The sequence below is a fragment of the Ursus arctos genome, unplaced genomic scaffold (genome assembly GCF_023065955.2).
Source record: "Ursus arctos isolate Adak ecotype North America unplaced genomic scaffold, UrsArc2.0 scaffold_28, whole genome shotgun sequence".
Taxonomy (NCBI): Eukaryota; Metazoa; Chordata; class Mammalia; order Carnivora; family Ursidae; genus Ursus; species Ursus arctos.
The window spans coordinates 19,066,817-19,088,536 of record NW_026622963.1 but is presented as its reverse complement, the minus strand read 5'-3'; the positions used below and the strand labels follow the sequence as shown (position 1 = coordinate 19,088,536).

The window sequence follows — 21,720 nt, the reverse complement described above, 5'->3', positions numbered from 1 at the left end:
AAAAGCTAAACCCCACTGAGTGTCTGATATTCCTTAAAAGTCAGCTCCAGAAAGCAAACCAATGGCATTCAGGCACAATGGTGTTTGTTTAGGCAGGACACATGGAATCCATTCCCATGGGAAAACTTGGGGTACAAAAGGCCACCATCTAAAACTTAGGGATTCCCAGATTAGCATGTCACTTCTAGAAGGGAGCCTAGAGACCATACAACCAATGGTTCTCCAACTGGTGGGCATGAGAATTACCAGGCCCATCTTTAAAAGCAAGATAAAGGACCCTGGACACCACTCTATGGGTGGCCAGACTTACGTCATCAAAACTAGAAAATTCCGGGGCACCTGGGTAGCACAGCGGTTAAGCGTCTGCCTTCGGCTCAGGGCGTGATCCCGGCGTTATGGGATCGAGCCCCACATCAGGCTCCTCCGCTATAAGCCTGCTTCTTCCTCTCCCACTCCCCCTGCTTGTGTTTCCTCTCTCGCTGGCTATCTCTATCTCTGTCAAATAAATAAATAAAATCTTTAAAAAAAAAAAAAAGCTAGAAAATTCCATCCACACTATGTCATCCAGAAAAGGGAAATGACTTGTTGAAAGCCTCATTTTAACAACCCCCATCAAGGCAGTGCCAGTTTATACAGGATTGTTTTTCAAAAACTTGCTGTTGGTTTAGAACAGTGGTTCTCAACCAGGATGATTTTTGTCCCCAAGGGGACATTGGGCAATGTCTGTAGACATTTTTGGCTGTCACACTTGGGGAAGAGGTTGTATGCTACTGGCATCTACTGAATAGAGGCCAGAGATGCTTCTAAACATCCTTTAGTGGAAAAAACAGCCCTTCACAACAAAGAATGTTCTGGCCCAAATGTCAATGGTGCCATTGTTGAGTAACCCTAACTTAGAACACAACAGTCAAATAATGGAGTAGAATGAGTTTCTGTCAAACCATGGAGCACAAATGAACCCCCCACTTGCCCCTCCCCCACTGGAAACACATGAACACACAGTGGTGTGAGTCTGAATCGGCAGGAAAGAACCTTTTCTTCCTTCTCCTACAGGGACACCCAACTTTGCTTGACTGAATCCGCACTTCCAAGGCACTGGCTGGGATGAGAACATGGTGGAGAGGGTGAGAAGACCATGATGTCGTGGGTAGCTCCAATATTAGGATCTGAGGCCACAACTCTTATCCTTGAAAAAAGTTACCTCTGGGATGTTGTTATTGTCCACAGGTCCATTGAGATCAGAGCGCTGCTGCTTCCTCGGCTGCTCCAAGCCATTGCAAACCTGGAAAATGGGAAGTTAAAGATGAAGATGGTGCTCTTATATGTTAGAGAAATAAACCAAGATACAATATGATACAATTTTATGAAATGCATGTGTATGTGAGTATGTGTGTGTATGTGTGTGCACACATACAGACATAATTCAAACTTTTCTGCAATTAACATGTATTCTTTTATATTTATAAAATGTTTTGAATCATATATTCTCTTTTTTTACCATCTGTCATCACACAACATTATTACAATATTACTGACTATATTCCTATGCTATACTTTTCATTTCCATGACTTATTTTGTAACTGGATGTTTGTACCCCTTAATCCCCCTCCCCTATTTTGCCCATCACCCCTTGCCCCAACTCATTACCCTCTGGAAACCACCAATTTGTTGTCTGTATTTATGAGTCTGTTTTTGTTTTTTGTTTGTTCGTTTGTTCTGTCTTTTAGATTCCACATACAAGTGAAACCATATGGCATTTGTCTTTCTCTGTCTGGTTTATTTCACTTAGATTAATACCCTCCAGGTCCACCCATGTTGTTGTAAATGGCAAGATCTAATTCTTTTTTGTGGCTGAGCAATATTCCACTATATATATATATATACATATATACACACACACACACACACGCATACATGTATATATATGTATGTATATACACACACACACACACACATCTTCTTTATCCATTTATCGATTAATGGACAGTTGGGCTGATTCCATATCTTGGCTCTTGCCAAAAAAAAATGTTACATTAAACATGGGGTGCAAATATCTTTTCAAATTAATGTTTTCATTTTCTTTAGGTAAACACCCAGCAGTGGAATTACTCAATTGTATGGTAGTTCTATTTTTTAATTTTTTGAGGAAACTCCACACTGTTTTCCACAGTGGTTGCACCAACTTACATTTCCACCAACAGTGCAAAAGAATTCCCTTTTCTCCACATCTTCACCAATGCTTGTTATTTCTTATCTTTTTTACTTCAGCCATTCTGACACATGTGAGGTAATAGCTCATTGTAGTTTTGATTTGTATTTCCCTGATGCTGAATGATGGTGGACACTTTTTCATGAGTCTGCTGGCCATCTGTATGCCTTCTTTGGAAAAGTATGTATTCATGTCTCTGCTTATTTTTTAATCTGTTTTTTCTTTTTTGGTGTTGAGTTGCATAATTTTATATGTATTTTAGATATTAACTCCTTATTGGACACATCATTTGTAAATATCTTATGCTATTCAGTAGGTTGCCTTTTTGTTTTGTTGAGGGTTTCTTTTGCTGTGCAAAAGCCTTTTATTTTGATGAAGTCCCAACAATTTATTTTTGCTTTTGTTTCCCTTGCCTGAGAAGACATATCTAGAAAAATGTTGCTATGACCAATGCCAAAGAAATTACTGCCTGTGGTCTCTTCTAGGATTTTTATGGTTTCAGGTCTCACATTTAGGTCTTAAATTCATTTTGAGTTTATTTTTGCGTATGATCTGAGAAAGTGGTCCAGTTTCACTTTTTTGCATGTAAGCCAGTTGTCCAGTTTTCCCAGCACCATTACTGTCTTTCTCCCATTGTATATTCTTGCCTCCTATACTGTAGATTATTTGACCATATAAGCATGCACTTATTTCTTGACTTTCTATTCTGTTTCATTGATCTGTGTGTCTATTTTTGTGCCCCAATACCACATTGTTTTAATTATTACTGCCTTATGGTGTATCTTGAAACCTGAGATTGTGACACCTCAGCTTTGTTCTTTCTCAAGACTGCTTTGGCTATTTGTGGTCTTTTGTGTTTTTCTGGATTTTAGGATTATTTGCTCTAGTTCTATGAAAAGTGCAATTGGTGTTTTGATAGGGATTGCACTGAATCTGTAGATTGCTTTGTGTAGTATGGATACTTTAACAACGTTAATTTCCATTCTTTGAGCATATGTCTTTCCATTTGTTTGTGACATCTTCAATTTTCTAAACCAGATTTTCTCATTTTATTATTTATTATTTAAATTGTGTTAAAACACAATGTGTTTTAACAAATCGTGGTAAATAACATTAAATTTGCCATCTTATCCACTTTTAAGTGTAGAGTTCAGTGGCATTAAGTATATTAACATTCTGCAACTATCACCACCATCCCTCTCCAGAATTCTTTTCATCTCACACATCTGAAATTATGTATGCATTAAATATTAATTCCCCATTACCCTCTCCCTCCAGTCCCTGGTTGTCTCTGTCTATTTAAAAACTCTAGGAACCTCATATAAGTGGAATCTTATCTTTTTGTGACTGGCTTATTTCACTTTGCATGATGTCCTCAAGATTCATCCATGTTATAACATGTGTCATAATTTCCTGCTTTTTAAAGATGGAATAATATTCCACTGTTTGTAGATACCACATTTTATTTATCCATTCATCTATCGATGGACACTTCAGTTGCTTCCTCCTTTTGGCTATTGTGAATAATGCTGCTCTGAACATGGGTACAAAGCTCCTAGAGTTCCTGTTTCAGTTCTCTGGGTATACACCCTTAAGTGGAATTGCAGGATTACACTGTAATTTTGTTTTAATTTTTAAGGAACCCCCATGTTGTTTACCAGCAAATGTACCATTTTACATTCCCAACAACAGTGTCCAAGAGTTACAATCATGTTTCTAAAAAAACTGATTTCTTAGTTTCATGCAAATTCTAAACTCTAGAATCTAAATTCCTTCGTTAATGCAAATTAGTCAGTCTACTACTAGAAAAAATATTCCAAGGACATGTCACAAGTCTTCTCTTAAAGAAGACATCAAACCAAAATGTCAATTAACAGTATTTAAAGTTTAGGTATCTCTGTTTGGTGCCTTGTACCATCTGGAAGATGGAGGCCAGATCCACAGCACTAAAGTCGACGTCCAAACCCCAAAGGAGGTTTAGTCAGCCATCACGTGAAGTTTCAGAACTTTCTGGAAATAGATTATCAAGCAGTAACAATCTAATGATGATGATGATAACAACGACATTAATGATAAGTTATATTTACAAATAAATTTATAAGTATAAATACATACTACACTCATGTTTATTTAGGAATAACTAAGTTACACTATTCCCAGTCCTGCTTTACAGCTGACGGAACTGAGGCTCCAGGTATTGGCGCTAACGGCTAGGTTCCCACAGGTCTAGGTGGCATAGCAAGATGTCGCTGCCGGCCTTCTTCCTTGTCTAGATCGTCACTATTGTGTTCCTTGATGTCATTCAATCTCGCTGGGAGGGCTAGAGAAAAATGAAGAGACATGGGCCCACCCTCCTGGCACTGATGACACAAGCAGACCAAGATCCTAGCTGAGCATCCCCTCTGTGACTATAAACACCACTGAGTCTCAGAGGCACTGGGGGGTGGGAAGGACAGGGATTGCTCAGACGGGAGGTGGGAAAAGTGGGGCAGGGCTTCAAGCATGGGGAATATTGTGCACAGAGGAAGAAAGGAGGGCATCACCGTATCCCGAGAAAAATCAGAACTCAAGCTACAGGAAGAAATGAGGCTTTCCTGGAATGGAGGGGATGCAGAGGGGCCGCTGGGACCCGGGAGGTTGGTCCCTACTTCCTTTGCTGGAAGCCCAAAGAACCTACCCCAAGCACTATGAGCTCTCAGATAATGCATATGGGCCCTGGCTTCATTGTGCTGCCCCAGTAAGTCCCAAGGTGGGGCTCTGGGGCTCGGGCAGGTCTGGGACTGCCGGCATGCTCCTCCGCCCTTCCTAGCCCTGCTTCTGGGAGCTGAACCCATCCTTCCCTAGATGAGAGGACTGTGATCCACCCGGGGTCTCCACCCCAGTAAACCCGCACTGACCAAGCCGAGCGGACAGTGCCCCTTCTTGTAGGGCTGAGCCTGACTTGGGGATGACTCCTGCTAGGGTCCTCCTGGAGCCAGGTTTGTTTCCCAGCCTCCTAGTTAAGTCTTCCCTCTGCCTCACTGGCTCTGCACCTCCCTTTGTGGTCAAGGTAGACCAGGCAAAATCTCCCAAAGGGTACAATGGGAGCTCTTGCCTGAAATGCTGTTCCCATCCACCTTGAGTAAAACTCAAATTTGTGACATCCTCCCAGAAAACCTGTTGTCTTGTACTTTTGGCTATTTCAAGGTCCACTGTGTTTTCCCTCTTGTTTGAAAGAGCTCTAATCTGGTGACTTTTCCTAGGCTGAGTTCACAGACTTCATTTCCTGAAGGCCTGCACTGCCTTACTAGAAGCTGGATGGACAACAGTCATCTCCAAAAATCCTAAAGAAACAAACAAACCAACCGACAGACGAAAAAGGGGCAACCACACCTATTATAGACTGAATTTGTCCCCACCAATTTCATATATTAAAGCCTAACCTCCAAGGAGGTAGGACAATTGGGATATAATTAGGATTAGATGAGCTTGTAAGGATACAGCCCTCATGAATAAGATTGCTGTCCTTACAAAAGAGACCCCAGAGAGCTCCCTCACCCCTTCCACCATGTGAGGGCACAGGCAGAAGGCTCTGGCTATGAATCAGGAAGTGGCCCCACACCAGACACGAGATCTGCTGGGGCCTTGATCCTGGACTTCCTGCCGCCACAACTGTGAGAAATAAATGTCTGTTGTTTATAAGCACCCTGTCTATGGTATTTTTGTTACAGCAGCCCAAACGGACTAAGATAACACCACTTCTACAAATGTTACAGCTTGGGGTGGAATCTAAATTTTCTGCCATGGATGTAGGGCGACAGACTCTCGTCAGGGTGCCAGATGCATTGTGGGAAAAGGCAATGTCAGGACTGCTGCTTGTCTTACACTGGGTGCCTTTGGCAAATGGAAGAGGTGCCCCTCTGGGGGATGCAGCCCCCACAGAGTGAGCCTTGGCCAGGGGGCACAGGCTGGATGCTGTGCCCCCACGCCCATCCTTGGAACGCCTGGCAAGGGGTCCCATGGGCAATACAGGGTCTCAGATCCACTTATAATGGCAATTTCTCCCCAAAGCTTCTACAGGCTCGACCCTTTCCTCCGTGTCAGCATTTTCTCCACTCATCACCATGACAACCACGTCTCATAATCAACAGCCGGGGTTGTTTTCAGAGAGGTGGGCTTGGGAGAGCCCATCTGGCGCTCTAATTTTCATCTCGAGGGCAAGGCGTGGGTGCGCTTGGCAGCATGGGGCGCAGCATCTGAAATTAACATCGTAGAGGCCCACGTGCATTTGGGGCTCCCAGCATCTGAGATGAAGATGCTATTTCATCCTTCTGTGCACTCCCCAAAGTACAGCAGCCAGCCACACCTCCAAAAGAGAGGCCAGCCAGGGATACCTGAGTCCTTCCCAGCCAGCAGGGAAACAGGGCCGTGCCCCTCGCCAGGTGAGTGCCGAGGAGTATTCTCTGTGCCGTGGGCTGGACGCCGCACCAACCCTCCACTGAGAGAAGATGGTGAGTGAGACGCGTGAAGAGAAATCTGGCGAGATGAAATGTGGCAGGACCCGCTACCCAGCACCCTGAGAACAGAACACGAATGTGTGGCACAGACTGGTTGTGACATGCCGGGGCCAGAGACAGCTAGCTGCTCAGGGCTAGGGATGACTGGCCTGCAATAAAATATATTCATTTGAATACATTGCTCTAATAAGTAACTTGGCTCCACTGGTGAAACTAAAGCTAGGCTTTTTTCAAGTGTCAATTCGGATTTGGTCTGCTTGATTAAATGGAAAATACAACCACACAACCCACATTGCTTGAGGTGAAACAACAGCAAACAAGCACGCCCGCACTCGTGCCATCTGTAATAAAACCCAAACGTTCCCAAGCATTCTCCTGAATGACAAGCATGTTAGTGACACACACAGGGACAGCGTCAGCTCTAAGCCAGGCAAGCCACAACCTTCCACCTGAACTGTCTCCCCTCACATGTGACTCCTTGTCAGAGACACCCCAGGCTTACAAATATGACTCAGGTAGGTGACAGCCTTCCCTGGGAATCGCTTCCTGCTCCCGGTTTCCAAAAGCATGGATCATTCAGCAGACATGACTTCCTCTGTCCCACGCAGCAGGGGACAGCCGGGACCTGCTGCCTGCCGGGCACTCACGAGTGGCCACGCTGAGAGCATCAGCACCGTGGCCTGACTGAAGGTCTGCTTTGCACCCTGACCCTATTTCACAAGCCCTTCAACCTGTCCCCTGACAGGCAGGTGGCTCAGAAAAATGACAATATTGTTCTTTTTCTTCTGTTCCTCTTACAATTCTGATCACTCCCATGACATTTGTCTGGAGGAGAATGAGAGCTTGGATGAAGTATTCATTCTTATAATAGTCATCTCCATGGGGGTGATCATATCTTTTTGAAGCCAATCTGTGGCTTCAAAGAATCATGACAAGGTCCATTAGGGAAACCAGCCAGTCGGTCTATCTTTGAACATCTCCAGGCAGGCCTGGTAATAGGAGGGAGAAGGAGAGTCTCTCCCCAAGCTCCCTCTACCCCCCCGTCCAGATATTTCATGGAACATACCTACACTAAACAATTATGCATCATCTATCCAAAGCTCAAGCGTAACTGAGTGTCCTCTTGTTATTTACTAAATCTGGCAGCCTACCTGGGGCTTGACAGGCTGCCACCTCCACTGAGTTCCCCCGGGCCACACTCGGGGCCTGGCCTGGTTCTCTGAGTCTGGTTTGCTAAAACCTCCCCTACCACTGACCATCAGGACCACCTGGCATGTCCTTGACTTTGTCCTTCACTGGTGCCTGGGGTGCTTGGCCCAGCATTTCAGAGCAGAAGCACATTTTCCTAAACTGGCCTTTGCATTTCAACCCTTTTCATATGAAGCACTGTCCAAAGGCTGCATGCACATGACCAGTCCCAAGCAAGCACCTGCGGGTATCCTGCATGGCAGCAGGGGCCTTACACGGAGGCCCAGAAGACACATACAATAAAGATCTTGACCCGGGACAGCTCCCCATCCAGCATGGCACAGCTCAGCAGTCCTCCTAGCTTCAGACCCCCTGTGGGGCAAGCCAGACAATGAACAAATACACATGTAAACCATGGCAGCGCCTGTGTGATCCAGCCTGAGGGGCTGAAGAGGGGAGCCCCGAGGCTGAACCATTAAAGGCGTGGGGGCGGTTAAATCTTTTTCATTTGAGTGCAGCCGGGACCCTGGTTCATTGCTGGTGGAAATGTAAAATGTTGAGCCGTTGTGGAAAACAGTATGTGAGTCCTCAGAAAGTTACACACTGAATGCCTACGTGATCCTGGAATGCCCCTCCAAAAAGAGCTGAAAACAGCTATCTACACAAAATCTTGTACCCGAATGTTCATGGCAGCATTACCTATAACAGTCAAAAGGCAGAAACAACCTGAGTGTCTGTCAACAAGTGAATGGATAGGGGCGCCTGGGTGGCACAGCGGTTAAAGCGTCCGCCTTCAGCTCAGGGCGTGATCCCGGCGTTATGGGATCGAGCTCCACATCAGGCTCCTCCGCTGTGAGCCTGCTTCTTCCTCTCCCACTCCCCCTGCTTGTGTTCCCTCTCTCGCTGGCTGTCTCTATCTCTGTCAAATAAATAAATAAAATCTTTAAAAAAAAAAAAGAAAAAAAACAAGTGAATGGATAAACAAAGGATGGTGTATCCCTTCGATGGAGTATCACTCAGCCAGGAAAAGGAATGAGGGTCCTGACACACGCTAGAACATGGGTGAACCCTGAAAACAACTTGCTAAGTGAAAGAAGCCAGACACAAAAGGTCACATACTGGATGATTCCATTTAGATGGAAATGTCCAGAAACGGGCAAATCTGTACCTAGAGTATGCAGATCTGTCATTGGCAGGGGCTTGGGGGGCGGGGGGGCGGAGAATGGGGAGTGACCGTTTATTAATAAGTATGAGCTCTCGCTTTAGGGTGATGGGAATGTTCTGGAACCAAATAGTGGTGGTTACACAGCACTGCACTAAATGCCGCTAAACCGTACACATTAAAATGGTCAAAACAGTACATTTTATTTTATGTGTATATCACTACAATTTAAAAATAATGTGGATGGGGTGCCTGGGTGGCTCTTGCTTTGGCTCAGGTCTTGATCGGGTCCTGTGATCGAGCCCTGTGTTGGGCTCTGCTCTCAACATGGAGTCCACTTAAGGATTTCTCTCCCTCTCCCTCTGCCCCTCTCCCCGCTCTCTCTAATAAATAAATCAATAAATAAATCTTTAAAAATTATTTTTAAATAATGTGGAAAGAAAGACTAACCAGAGCCCTTTAAAGATCTAAGACATGCTTACTCCTGCCTGCGATAGTCACTTTAGTTTAGCTGAAGGTCACCCAGCAGCTTGTGCAGGACTAACCTTCTCCTAGGACACAAAGGCCAAGGGAAGGAGGTGGGCCGTCCAGATGGCACAGAGTCTCTTCCCTCCCGGGCACCTGCCTCACACACCAGAATGCCACACTTGGATTCAATTGTGGAAAAGAAGGGGCTTCCACCTCTTAAAGCAAAGCATCCTATGGAACTGGGGAATCTTCCATTTGGTTCTCTTCAATTCACAAAGGAGAAAAGCTACACTGCCCCTTTCTACAACTGTGACTGGAGGGCCAACATGGCTCCTTCTCCCATAGGTCCCACAAGTTGGCTGCAAACACTGGCATCTTTTCCCATCCTGCTAATTGAAGGGTGCTCTGTGTGAGCAGAGTTTAATGACAGCAGCCCTCCAGAACAGAACATTCTTTTGGCCGTATGGCAGGCTCTTGCATTCTCCTGGGAGACTGAGGCCACTCCCACCCAGCCTAGAGCCCTGCACTCACTTTCTGTGAAAGCTAGCTTGACATCTGAAAAATGAAGGAAACAAAGACGCGTAAGTTAAAAGGAAATCAAATGAAGTCAATGTTAGAAATCCATTTCCACGTACATTTTCTATATTGGACTTGTACTGGTCTAAAAAGGCCACTGTTCCCAACATGGAACTGCTACGACTAGCTCTCTGTTCTCCTAACACGAGGACTTCTCTGTTTCAGTCAATAATATTAGTCCTAAGTAATAAACAACTCAATGGAACCGCCTACACCTGCAAACATTAAAACAAAGTCCTATGATTCATAATTTGAAAAATACACTTAACCAGCTAGTATGTAAAGAAGATACCAATCATCCAGTTAGTTGCTACTAAATCCACCTGTTCAACTTCTATGATTATACAGCGTAGAATATTTGGTTTTCCTAACACTGAGGATAAGGAGAGAGAGTAGAACTAGCTGTTATTTTTTTTTAAAAGATTCTTATTTATTTGAAAAAGAGAGAGAGAGAGAGAGGGAGAGCACAAGCAGGGGGAGGGGCAGAGGGACAAGCAGACTCCCCGATGAGCATGGAGCCTGACACGGGGCTTGATCCTAAGACCCAGAGATCATGACCTGAGCTGAAAGCAAGAGTCGTCCGCTTGACTGAGCCACTCAGGCACCCCAGAACTAGCTGTTATTTTAATGATACATTTGACAATACATTTTTATTTGAATGATACCAACAAAGTAGGACCTCAACTATCTTACTTAAAGATGAGCAGACCCACTGCCTTGTAACCTTGTAACCACACACCAGTGACCACAGAGCCAAATGAGTACAGTCAGCTCATCTCTACTGTGACTACACCAAACTGGTTTTGATTGGCCCAGAATGTTTGTGTGTGTTTGTCTGATACTGGTTACATGGTTTCAGATTGGTTCAACTTGGTTTTAGATGATTCAGATTGGCTCAGGCCAATCAATAGGCCAAGAGCCTTTTTTTTTCTCTTTTCTTTTCTTTCTTCTTCTTCTTTTTTTTTTTTTTTAAAGATTTTATTTATTTATTTGACAGAGATAGAGACAGCCAGTGAGAGAGGGAACACAAGCAGGGGGAGTGGGAGAGGAAGAAGCAGGCTCATAGCAGAGGAGCCTGATGTGGGGCTCGATCCCATAACGCCAGGATCACGCCCTGAGCTGAAGGCAGACGCTTAACCGCTGTGCCACCCAGGCGCCCCCTTTTCTTTCTTCTTCTTATTGTAAATACATGTAAAATAAAATTTATCATTTCAACCATTTTTAAGTGGACAGTTAGATGGCATGAAATGCATTCACAGTGTTGTGCAACCATTATCACCATCCATCCCCAGAACTTTTCATCTTCCCTAATAGAAACTCGCATGCATTAAATACTAACTCCCCATTCCTGCTTCCCCAGCCCCTGGCAGCCAGCATTCCACTCTCTGTCTCTATGAATTTGATTACTCTAGGAACCTCATATAAATGGAATCATACACGATTTGTCTTTTGGGGGCTGGCTTATTTCACTATGTGTAGTGTCCTCAAGGTGCAGGTGTCAGGATCGCCTTCCTTTTTCAGGCTGAGTAATATTCCACTGCATCTAAAAGTCTTTTCTTTTTCTTTTTTTTTTTTTTTAAGATTCTACTTATTTATTTGAAGGGGGGGAAGGGCGGAGAGGGAGAGGGAGAAACAGACTCCCCACTAACCAGGGAGCCTGATGAGGGGCTCAATCCCAGGACCCCATGATCATGACCTGAGCCAAAGGTAGACACTTAACTGACTGAGCCACCCAGGCATCCCAAAAGAATTTTCTTTTGTACTTTATCACTATAACTGTGGCAGAGAAAACAATTCTCCTACAAATACCAAAAAAATCACCATGCCATGATCTCTGAATATGGGCCAAATTGCCCATAGTTTAGGTGACTTGGAATTCTTTGGGTTCATTCATTGTTTCATTCTTCTTGGCATTTAAAAGAGGGCTGAGATTAAATACTAATGAGATATTAGGCAAGAAAAACCTTGGGCAGCAATTTCACTCTACAACATCTCCCATAATTTGCAAATTTGATTCAGAAAAAAACAGAGCCTTGACCTGCCATTGGTCTTGCTTCTGGAGCAGGTGTTGAGGACTGGTGAGTGGCTAGATCACCCCTCTTCTCTTGAAGATTAACATTCATATTTCTTGAAGTGACTAGTGTGCCATCTTTATATACTTAGGTCCCAATGAACGAATGAAAGAATGAGTGAAGCAGGGGACAGATCACAGGGAGGAAGAGCTTCTATTTTCAATAACTAGGAAAAATAGGAAGCAGGGGTGCCTTGGTGGCTCAGCTGAGCATCCGACTCCTGGTTTCGGGTCAGGTCATGATCTCAGGGTTGTCAGATCAAGTCCCATGTTGGGCTCTGTGCTCAGTGCAGAGTCTGCTTGGGATTCTCACTCTCTCTCTCCCTCTGCCCCTCCCCCTGCTCTCTCTTTTCCTCTAAGATAAATAAATCTTTTTTTAAAAAAAAAAAGCAAAGAAAAAAAGGAAGTAGCAGCAGGAGTGATCAAAAGTTCCCAGAAGCACTCAGACACCTAGTTAGTGTGCGGGATGGTCCAGGTCTAAGCCTGTCTGACGAAGATACTCTGGCAGGTGAGTCTATGTCAGTGTGCGTAATGGTCAAAGCCAGCAGACCCAGAGGCTCCGGGAGGGAAAGTTAGGAATAGATATCGCCCTGCTGGCACCAAGGGCTGCTCTGAGGGGAAACAAGAGACTCGAAGGCTGGGTGGGGAGTGTTGGAGTAGGGGTAGGGGTAGGGCTGCATCAGAAATCAGAGTGGGAAAACAGGTCTCAAATCAGAGGCCACTTGCAAGTGTCTGGGCCAAGGAAGAGGAAGGCTGACCAAGGAGGGTGAATGGACAACCTCCCCAAACAGCAACATTGCTCCAACCTTACAACGTGCCCAAGCTTCTCTCCTGAGCAGCAACCCCACATCCAGAGTCTAGTTCAGGCTCGCTGACCTGCATGACCTGACGGCTCTCACAGCAGGATAAGGTGGCCAACCGTGGGGGCAGGTCCAGCAGTAAGTGCATCGACACCAAACACAGCATATGGCCATCTCAGTCAATGTCTCCTAAGTGGAGACGGGAACCAGACACAAGCCTGGACCACGTGCTCCCTGTTGAAACCAGAGGAGCCAAACAATGAGATTCTGTAAGCCCAGTTCCAAGCGTCCTTCAGCTCTAACAGTTTGGGCCTTGGCTTGGTCTCAGGTGGAGAGAAACCAGTTCTCTGATGTGACTGTAGAATCAGCAAACAGACCTGGACCTGGCAGGTTCTGGAATCCACCAGCAGCCCCGGGGGCACCATTCTGTCCTACACCTCCTTTCTCGAAGTTTCTGAGACGTGCTTAGTCTTCCTGAATTGCCCATGGTGTTATCCATATAGGATTGGGAGATATTCTTTGTTCGCCTCCTGTCGTGATAGTCCCATGACCTTTTAAGTAACTGACCAGCCTTGGCTGCAATCTGAATGCTTTGGGTTGATGATCCCATGGCAGCCACTGTCACACTGTCACATCTCAGGAGAGGGCCCCATGTGTGACATTACACATCTGTGAGTCTCGTGTTCAGCAATGTGGCCTTTCTTCCTGAACAGAAGATGTTTCTAAAAATTCTTCTATGGAGCCTTGCACTTCCTAGGCAATGTCACGTGACGAAGCAGTTTTGTCAGCTGGATGCGTCTCAAGCCCCTGGAACATGTGAGGGATCGTGGGAGGTGCTGCAGGGGCCCAAGGACGGGAGCTGCATGTGGGCCAACTCCCCGCCTCAGTCCTGTACCCGCCCCTCCCGTTCCCCCCAGATTTGCCCGAGACACACACTGCTGGCAAATGGGTGCGACACGGGTCAATGCAATTCAATTCCAGCTCCACGAGTGCTGGGCATCCTCTCCCTGTGGCACTTCCTCGGGCCCCTCCCTTCTTGTCCTTATAGACACTGCCCATTTACCCTCTCGGGTCCCACATGTGAACCTCTGCCCTTACAATCCATCAGAGCTGCACGGGGGCTTCCCAGCAAGAGCTCCCCTAGCTGCCCTGCTGTGTTCGGCCTTCCAGATGCCCCTGCCCCTAAGCTCCCTCCTGGCTTCCCCCTCCCAGCCAATGGCCCTTCTCCCTCTCTTGTCACCATCATCATCGCACGTCCTTCCCTCCCCCCTTGCTCTCTTTCAGGGCTCTCAGCCCCCATCACAATCCCAGCCCCCATGCACCTCCACATTCAGCCTCACCTGGTTGGCTCACCTCCCAAAGCCCCCCTCCCCCCCGCCCACTCAAAGTCCCAGAGCCTCTCGGCTCATCACCCCTGCTTCAGCCAGTCCCTCTCCTGAGCACCCAGCCCCACCTGAACCGGGGAGTCTCTGTGCGTCTGTCTCCCTCTAGAATGAGGTTTGCAATGTGGGCTTAGGTCATTTTTAATCTTTGCACCCCCGAGTGCCTGGCACGTGGCAGGTGCCAAGATGCATGGGCTGCTGGGGAAGGAATGCAGATGCCGGCAGCCCAGGGAGTCTGAGCGGCCTGGCTGGGGACAATCAGCTTTGAAGGAGAGTGGGTGTTATGTGCAGAAACTCCAGGTTAAGGAGAGCGCCTCGGATGGCATTTGGAATTAGTGAGACCCAGGCCCAGAGCCCAGCTCATCTGCCCAGAAAGCAGGGTTCTTGGTTAATTTCCTATTAGGAACGCAGTGTGGGAAAACCAGGGAAGCCCTTGGAGATGTGTCGGTGCCACCCTGTTCCCCAAAATCAGAGACTCCAGAGCAGAAGGTTCTGAAGTTGTCCCCAAGAGGGCCAGGTGAGAACTGCCCCCCCCCCTCGGACGTCCCTGCAGGGGACAGGACCCACCCGAGGAAGGCCTGCGGAGAGTGGAGAGCCCAAGGACACCTCTGAGCTGCCCCTCTCTTACTTAGCACCTCTGCCCTGTCAGGTCTCACTCGGGCTGCACCCCCCCCCGCCCTCTCTCCAATGCGTCCCCAACCATCCTGGTCCTCCTCCCACCCTGCCTCGTGGTGGTGGCTTCAGCCCTCCCCTGACGGCACTCCAGAAGGCAGTGATGCCAACCTGCTTGGTGGTGTCCCCAGCCCTGCTCAGCTTGGCCCTGGACCCAAACTGTGTGCAGAGCCTCACCCAACGGCCTCCCCCACATCCTGAAACAGGCTCCCCAGACTTGAAATCATCACTGTCACCACCGGGAGGAGTGCTCTACGCCCCTTACCTCCATTGCAGACTCTGATCCATACCAACTCTGCTCCCAGAAGCCCCAGGGGATGGTGGTTGTTAGTGCATATAATGTGTCCAGAATGTTCCAGAACTGGGGGGTTGGGGCAGCAGGATAGGCTCCAGGCTTCCTGGCTCTGGCATCTGCTCTCTTAACCACTGCACCTTACTCTCTCTTCAAGGGCTAGAGGTGGGGACGATTCTGTCTAGATTATTGTTAGTGGAAGCGCTCTACATGATTTTCTTGTTTTAGAGACCCTGGCTTTAACGAGATTTTGAAAGTGCTGAGGCAATCCCAGATTCCTGCTAAATAAGCTGCTCTGTGAGAACAGCAGCCCCCTCTGGTCATATGTCTTCAAAAGGCTTCATAAAAATCAAATAAGGCTGTTGTGCTGACTCGACAAACAGGCCCAGAGAAATCAAGTTTGGAAGCCTGAACAGATCAAGTGAGGGGCTGACGATGCCAAGGCCACACCAGCCTGGATTTTGTCTTTCAGGGTGGCCCCAGGCATCAGTTACAGCAGGCACTACGGCTACCCATCGAGGCGCTGGGAGCAGAGGAGGCTGGAAAGGGGCACAGGCGCCCCTGGGAACTCTCCCCACATGCACAAAAAAGACAGGACCTGATGTCGCAGGTGGGCAGAGGAGTGGGAGTGCACGGGGGCAGGGCTGCAGGAAGAAAGAGGCCATCTATACTCCATAGAAGCACAGGGGGTGGGTGAGGACCTTCCCCTGACCAGGCCATGCTCCCGTGTCTCCCCAAAACTCCTGCCCTCAGCTCCTGCCGCCAGGCTTTCTCCAGCTCTGTCCTAGCTAAGGCCAGGGTGGGACAGAATGCCTCTGCGCACCCTGCTGCCCTGCGGCATGCCAACAGAGGTTACCGGGGAGCCAACCATCCCAGGAGACTCCTCTCAGCCCCTCAGGGTGTGGTACCCTTTACAGCAAAGCAGGTGCCCACACTTACTTCCTATGCCACTGAGCAGGGCATGCGTGAGAGGCAGCAGCGGCCCAGCACGGCCCACCCCACCCCCAGGTGGGCCAAGGTCACCCACGCACTGAGCATCCCCCCGCTGTATGTGCAGCCAGCATTCCTACCACAGTCTCAACAGGTCCTTCACAAAGCAAGCCTCAACTGAATGCCAAATCCCAGCAAAGCCACCTCCACAAGGAGCTATGATGTACACTTGAGCGTCTGATGTGGTCTCAGGGCTCCGTATCACGCCTCGATTTAACTGTTGTCTTAAGTTGGCTATGATGTATTGATTTTCCTTTTATTTCTATTGTCAGAGGGCTCTTTTAGAAAGCACTGGCCGGACTGACGATAAACAGAAATCTCGCAAACCCCCAATAATCCAAACAGGCATTGGGTGTGCAGAGCTCTTCTGGGCAGTTGCCACAGACATCAAACACCTTGAACTAGACGGCCGTGGACATCCTGATGTGCGCCCAGCCCACAGAGGACATGGACTAGGACCAGGAATGCCTGCAGCTCAGAAACCTCCAGAGCCCAAAGGAATACGTCTATGAAGGGGGGACTCTCAGGCACAGAGCAGGTATTTTCAGAGTACCTCTTCTCAAGCTAGGGCTGCACGGTAACACACGAAAAAGATGGGGATCCCAAAGGAATCAGTCCAAATCAAACCCTGTCCTTGTCAAACCCAGATGCACAGCACATCAGCCAGAGACTGCGAGAACCCGCCATCCCGGCCACCCCGCAGATCTGAGGAACTACCTCGGGTGCTGAACAAACGTGCTCTTATAGGAGCACAAAGGCGTGCCCAGGGGAGCACCAAGCAGCAAGCCCCTCTTCCCAGGAGGTGTACTGACTTGCCAAAGCTCACCCCTGAGCTGTGGGACCAGAGTCCCGCTGAGGTCCTCGCTCCACTCACAGCAGAGGAGGGTGCGGAAATGGCAACTCGATCTGGATATTCAGTACAAACCAGGCTGGGTGTAGCTCACATAGTCTCCATCACTGTACGTAAAAAATAAAATACTTCACATCGACAAAGCTCAATAAAATTAAGGAAAGTGGCCCATGGGTGATCTCTACTTGACTGCTTCGATCCACAGCCGGAGACCTCGTGAAGCTGGGATGTTGGGACAATTTTATAGCCCGGTGATCTTGCAGACACTAGTCACCTCACGGTGTCAGGACATACACATCGCGAACCACGGAGTGCATCAAGGCCTTGTGGTGACCAAGTCAATAAGGACAGAGCAGAAGGGACAGCTGCTATCGGGAGGGATACTGCCCGATTCACCTACAGCCCCTCATTCACCAGCACGCAGACTCAAACACTCCCTGCCACGGAAGTCAGCGTTGCGTCTTCTAGAAGCCCTTCAAGAACTGCGGGGGGCGGTGGTGAGACGCATGAACTTTGGTTCAACACAGACTGTTTACCCCTTAAGCTGTGTGACCACAGGTGTGGTGCTTATCCCACGAAAGTCTCAATGGCATCATCTGTAAAATGGGAATAACCCTAGTCCCCATCTCTTCTGAATGTTCTAGAATTCACTTAGATCATACACGTGAAGCTCTGAGCACCATGCTGGCTGTGACCACAGACACCAGCATCACCCCCACCATCACCCAGGGACTTCCCACAAATGGCAGAACAAGAAACATTAACTCCTTAGAAGCCAAGGGCCCCAAGGGTAACAAAGGCAACATCTTTTCTGTCCTCGGCTTTTTGGGTTGATGTTGAATCATCCTGGGATAGAGCCATGAAGGGAGAGACCTCAGGAAGTTGTGTGATCGGCTCTCTGTCCCCTAAGATGTGCAACTGTGGTCAGTATTTTCCTGATAGGCCCTGCACAGAGAGAAAAAGGCCTGACAGTCCAGATTTTGGGGGCAACACTGGCCAAGCAGGGCTGGAGGTGTCTTTGTTGTAGTGAGTCTGGGAGTTCGCCCATGGCACATGTACAACCAAAGAGATGGGAAACCTTTGCAGTAACGTTTCTCAAACTCATCTGCCAATCGGACGCCATCAATTCTCCTTGTTTGTGGGAGTTCTAGTCCACAGACCTGCTGCGAACTCCATGTGTGTGAATGCTGACCCACCTCCAAGGAGCAATACAGGACCAGGTTCCTGCAAAGCCTCTGGTCATCATTGTTGTCGACCAATCAATACGTCACCTTGTTTTATGTGTGTTTCTATTTAGACACCTTATTTAACGTGCATTCCTCACAAGTAATTATAGCCAGTACTTCTTTATAATAAAACCAGTTGAGAAGAGTCTCACATTTCCCTGACCTTGGATAATAAGACTGTAAATTTCTTGGGCTCTAAGCCTCATCACAGTCCCTTCACTGTGCTCTTTTTATTAGCGGGTCATCTCGTGAATCCACAAAGTTAGCCACTTTTCCAATGCTTCCTCACACACTATACATATTACTTTAGCACTTTCCAGAGCAACCTTGTGTACAAATTGGCAAATTCCTTCTTCCTCTTTCTGGCTGTACCATATCGTTGACTCATGGCCAACAGCTCTATAACTCACACCTACACGAAATATCTAACACCGCGGATTTTCTCCACAAGGCACATCGCAGCCTTCCCGTGCTTAGAAACATCAGACAGCACTCCAGCACTGCACTTGGGGGTCATTTCATCACCCCACAAAGAGCACAAACATGCAAAAAACATGGCACGAAAGGATCATGGAAAGGACGCCTGCTTGCAGTATGAGAGCTGAGACAAGAAGGCAGAGTGCCTCCTTGTTCAAACTCGGCTGGGATCACGCACAGGGAGTGACTCACGTGTTTCTGCCTCTCTGTGCGTGCCCACGAATGCTTGCGAAAGTGCCGAATATTGGTTTTAAGCTTACACATCAATGTTAGCCAGTAGGCCGAGTGACAGATAATGGAATCCATGAATAACAAGGATCAGCCAGGCTTTGTTTACAGAACACATCTAACAGGATGCTTTGGGAAATCCTGTCAGGTAGTTCGCCTCTTTGATTTGAAAACCCTCCGCAATAGAATTTGGCACTGCCACGTGGCAAATTTTTTTTTTTTTTTTGCTTCTGTTTTCCAAATTTCCCTCAATAAACATACACTGCTTTGACATAGTTCTTGCTTCTCTAAAAACACTCATGCACAGATCTCGGTTCCCCACCACCCCTTTCTGTCTTCCTGCAACTTGAGCCTATCTCCTTCGGGTTCTCTGACATCCTGCCCCCTCCCCCTTGCCAGTGCAGACCTCTTGGTCTCCTCCGCATCATGCAGGTGAGAGGTCCACCTGCAAACTGGAGCTTTTTCAAAAGGAAACACGCCGAAGGGAATATCTGTAGCAACAAGTTACATCTAGAGCATACAAAATGCGCCTAGAAAATAAAGAAGCATCCAGAGCCCACAGGATAAAGGGCACACATCAAACATTCATAGAAAAGGAGAAGCGAGTAGGCAAGATAAATGTGGGGAGACGGTCAACGTTCATGCCCACTACGGGAATTTACCCTCACGTAATAAACCAGAAGAAGGAAAACTTGGACAGAGATGTCCATGCCAGCCTGACGCATGAAAGACAATGCTACCTGCCACGTGCAGGCTCAGTGGCGGGCTCTGTGCAGACGATGCATGAGATGGCACGTGGCCTGAGTGGAACATGCAAAGGTCTGTAAAAATGATCACGAAAATGACATGGCAACACGGAGAAACATTTGCAATGTGTCAGGTTCTAAAAGGCGATGGCAAAATTACATCTGGGCTACGAAGACCGCCACATACATTATTCATGGTCAATGCCAGAGTCTGAAAGGGAACCCAGCAAAACCGAAAGAGCTCATCTGTGAGGGCTGGTGGGCACCATGGCGGGTACTTTCTCCATATTCCCATTTCTAATTCCATTGTGACACTGTATGGAAGGACAAAATAAAATGCTACGTGGTACTCTTCAAAGTGGCCATGACATAACTTTTCCAAGTTTAAAAGGAGTGTCAGAGAGGACAGGGACGCTATGCTATTTTTCCTCCAGCGGGAGCCTCCCACAGTACCCCTTCTCGGATGTGCATTCACATGCATCTGACTGACTGTGGTTCAGTAGTTTTGCATCGGGGCCATTCAGTGGTGCCAAGGCTGCTGGGCCACAGACCACACTTCAGAAAGGAGGCTCTAGGTAGCCAGCACTGGCCTTTCTCCTTTAATTTGTTTGTTTTGTTTTACCGTAGCCTTCACCCCAGGCTATGCCATGCTACCTGCAGACGGCCCAGGGAAAGGCCAGCACGGGGCTCATGCACCCTGGAAGCTTATTTGAGGCCGCTCTTTTGTTGGCTCCCACATAGTCTGGCTGGCCCCGGCAGGGGCTGTGGGGTGCGGGTGGGAGGATTTAGGGATTCCTTTTAGGAAGGCAGACTGTGATCTGAAGCAAGGAGTCACCCCGTTTCCCACTGTACCTCCTTCTTTACATAATCTTCCTTTCAAGATGATCCTACCACAGTGGCTCTTTCGGGTCAAATTTCAAAAGGTTCCTCATCTGGAGAATGGGTCGCTTGGGTCTATGAGATGTAAACACCCAGGTCACGTTCACTCAGACATGGCAGAGCCCTCAGGAGTCCTCAGGCCCCATGTGCACCTGGGACCCTTGTCAGCCCTGAGCTGGGAATCACCAGGCTTTCCCCATGATGGAAGTAGCTTGCGAATGAATGAGAAAACCAAAAAAGCTATGCAGTAATTAACCAGTTTAAATGAGCTTTTCCAGAGCCTTGAATAAGAGCATTTGCTTCGAGGAGACACTATTTAGGGAGAGAAGTTACCCGCTCTCCCCCTCAGTGCCCCTCCCCTTCGTGCTCTAAAGACAATGTTCTCTTGATAAGAACTTTGTCAGGGAAGTCAGCTGCTACAAGGAGACACAGTACGTCGCCCGGCCCGTGCAGCCCCCATCCGTCCCTGCAGCGCCCTCGCCGCTGTTGGGCCATGAGCCCAACTCTGCCAAAGTGAAGAGGGTCAGCAGCGCTTGGCCGAAAGCCCAGAGCCACCTGCCCTGGGGGGGAGCTCCCCACCTCCACTAGCAGAACAGCAGCTTCTCTGCCTCCCAAGGCCCCCGGTGTGAGCGCGGCCACCCTGAATGCCGGGAACACCTTGAAAGTGAAGCCAACTTACATTTAATCATCTTTAAAAAGAACAAAAGGCATCAACAAGCAAGTGCCAGAAATCTAGCAGCGAGTCAATGTGACTTATGTCCCGAAGACATGTTCTTAGCATATGTATATATTTTTTAAACTCCTGGACTCTTCTGGGGAAAAAATAATAATTAAGGCTTTAAAAATGTAAGAGCATTTCATTCTCATTTGCCCACAGAACTGGCCAAACAGAAGTTCCTTTATACAAATGTAATCACCACATCTTCTTTATATAGTCACAGAGGGTTTGTTTTTTTTTTCTGAAAAGCAGCTTTTCAAATGTAGCTATTAGAATACATGCTCACTTT

General features: G+C 47.6%; 1 protein-coding gene across 4 annotated transcripts in view; it reads right to left on the bottom strand.

The window, feature by feature from the left end:
• APBA2 (amyloid beta precursor protein binding family A member 2) overlaps positions 1-21,720 on the bottom strand; it is a 236,067-nt gene that overhangs the window by 44,660 nt on the left and 169,687 nt on the right. For all 4 annotated transcript variants that reach the window (XM_057303800.1, XM_048222727.2, XM_026510323.4 and 1 more), the window contains one exon: positions 1,202-1,282. In XM_057303800.1, the coding sequence (XP_057159783.1) occupies positions 1,202-1,282 (81 nt within the window). The remainder of the gene's footprint in view (positions 1-1,201; positions 1,283-21,720) is intronic.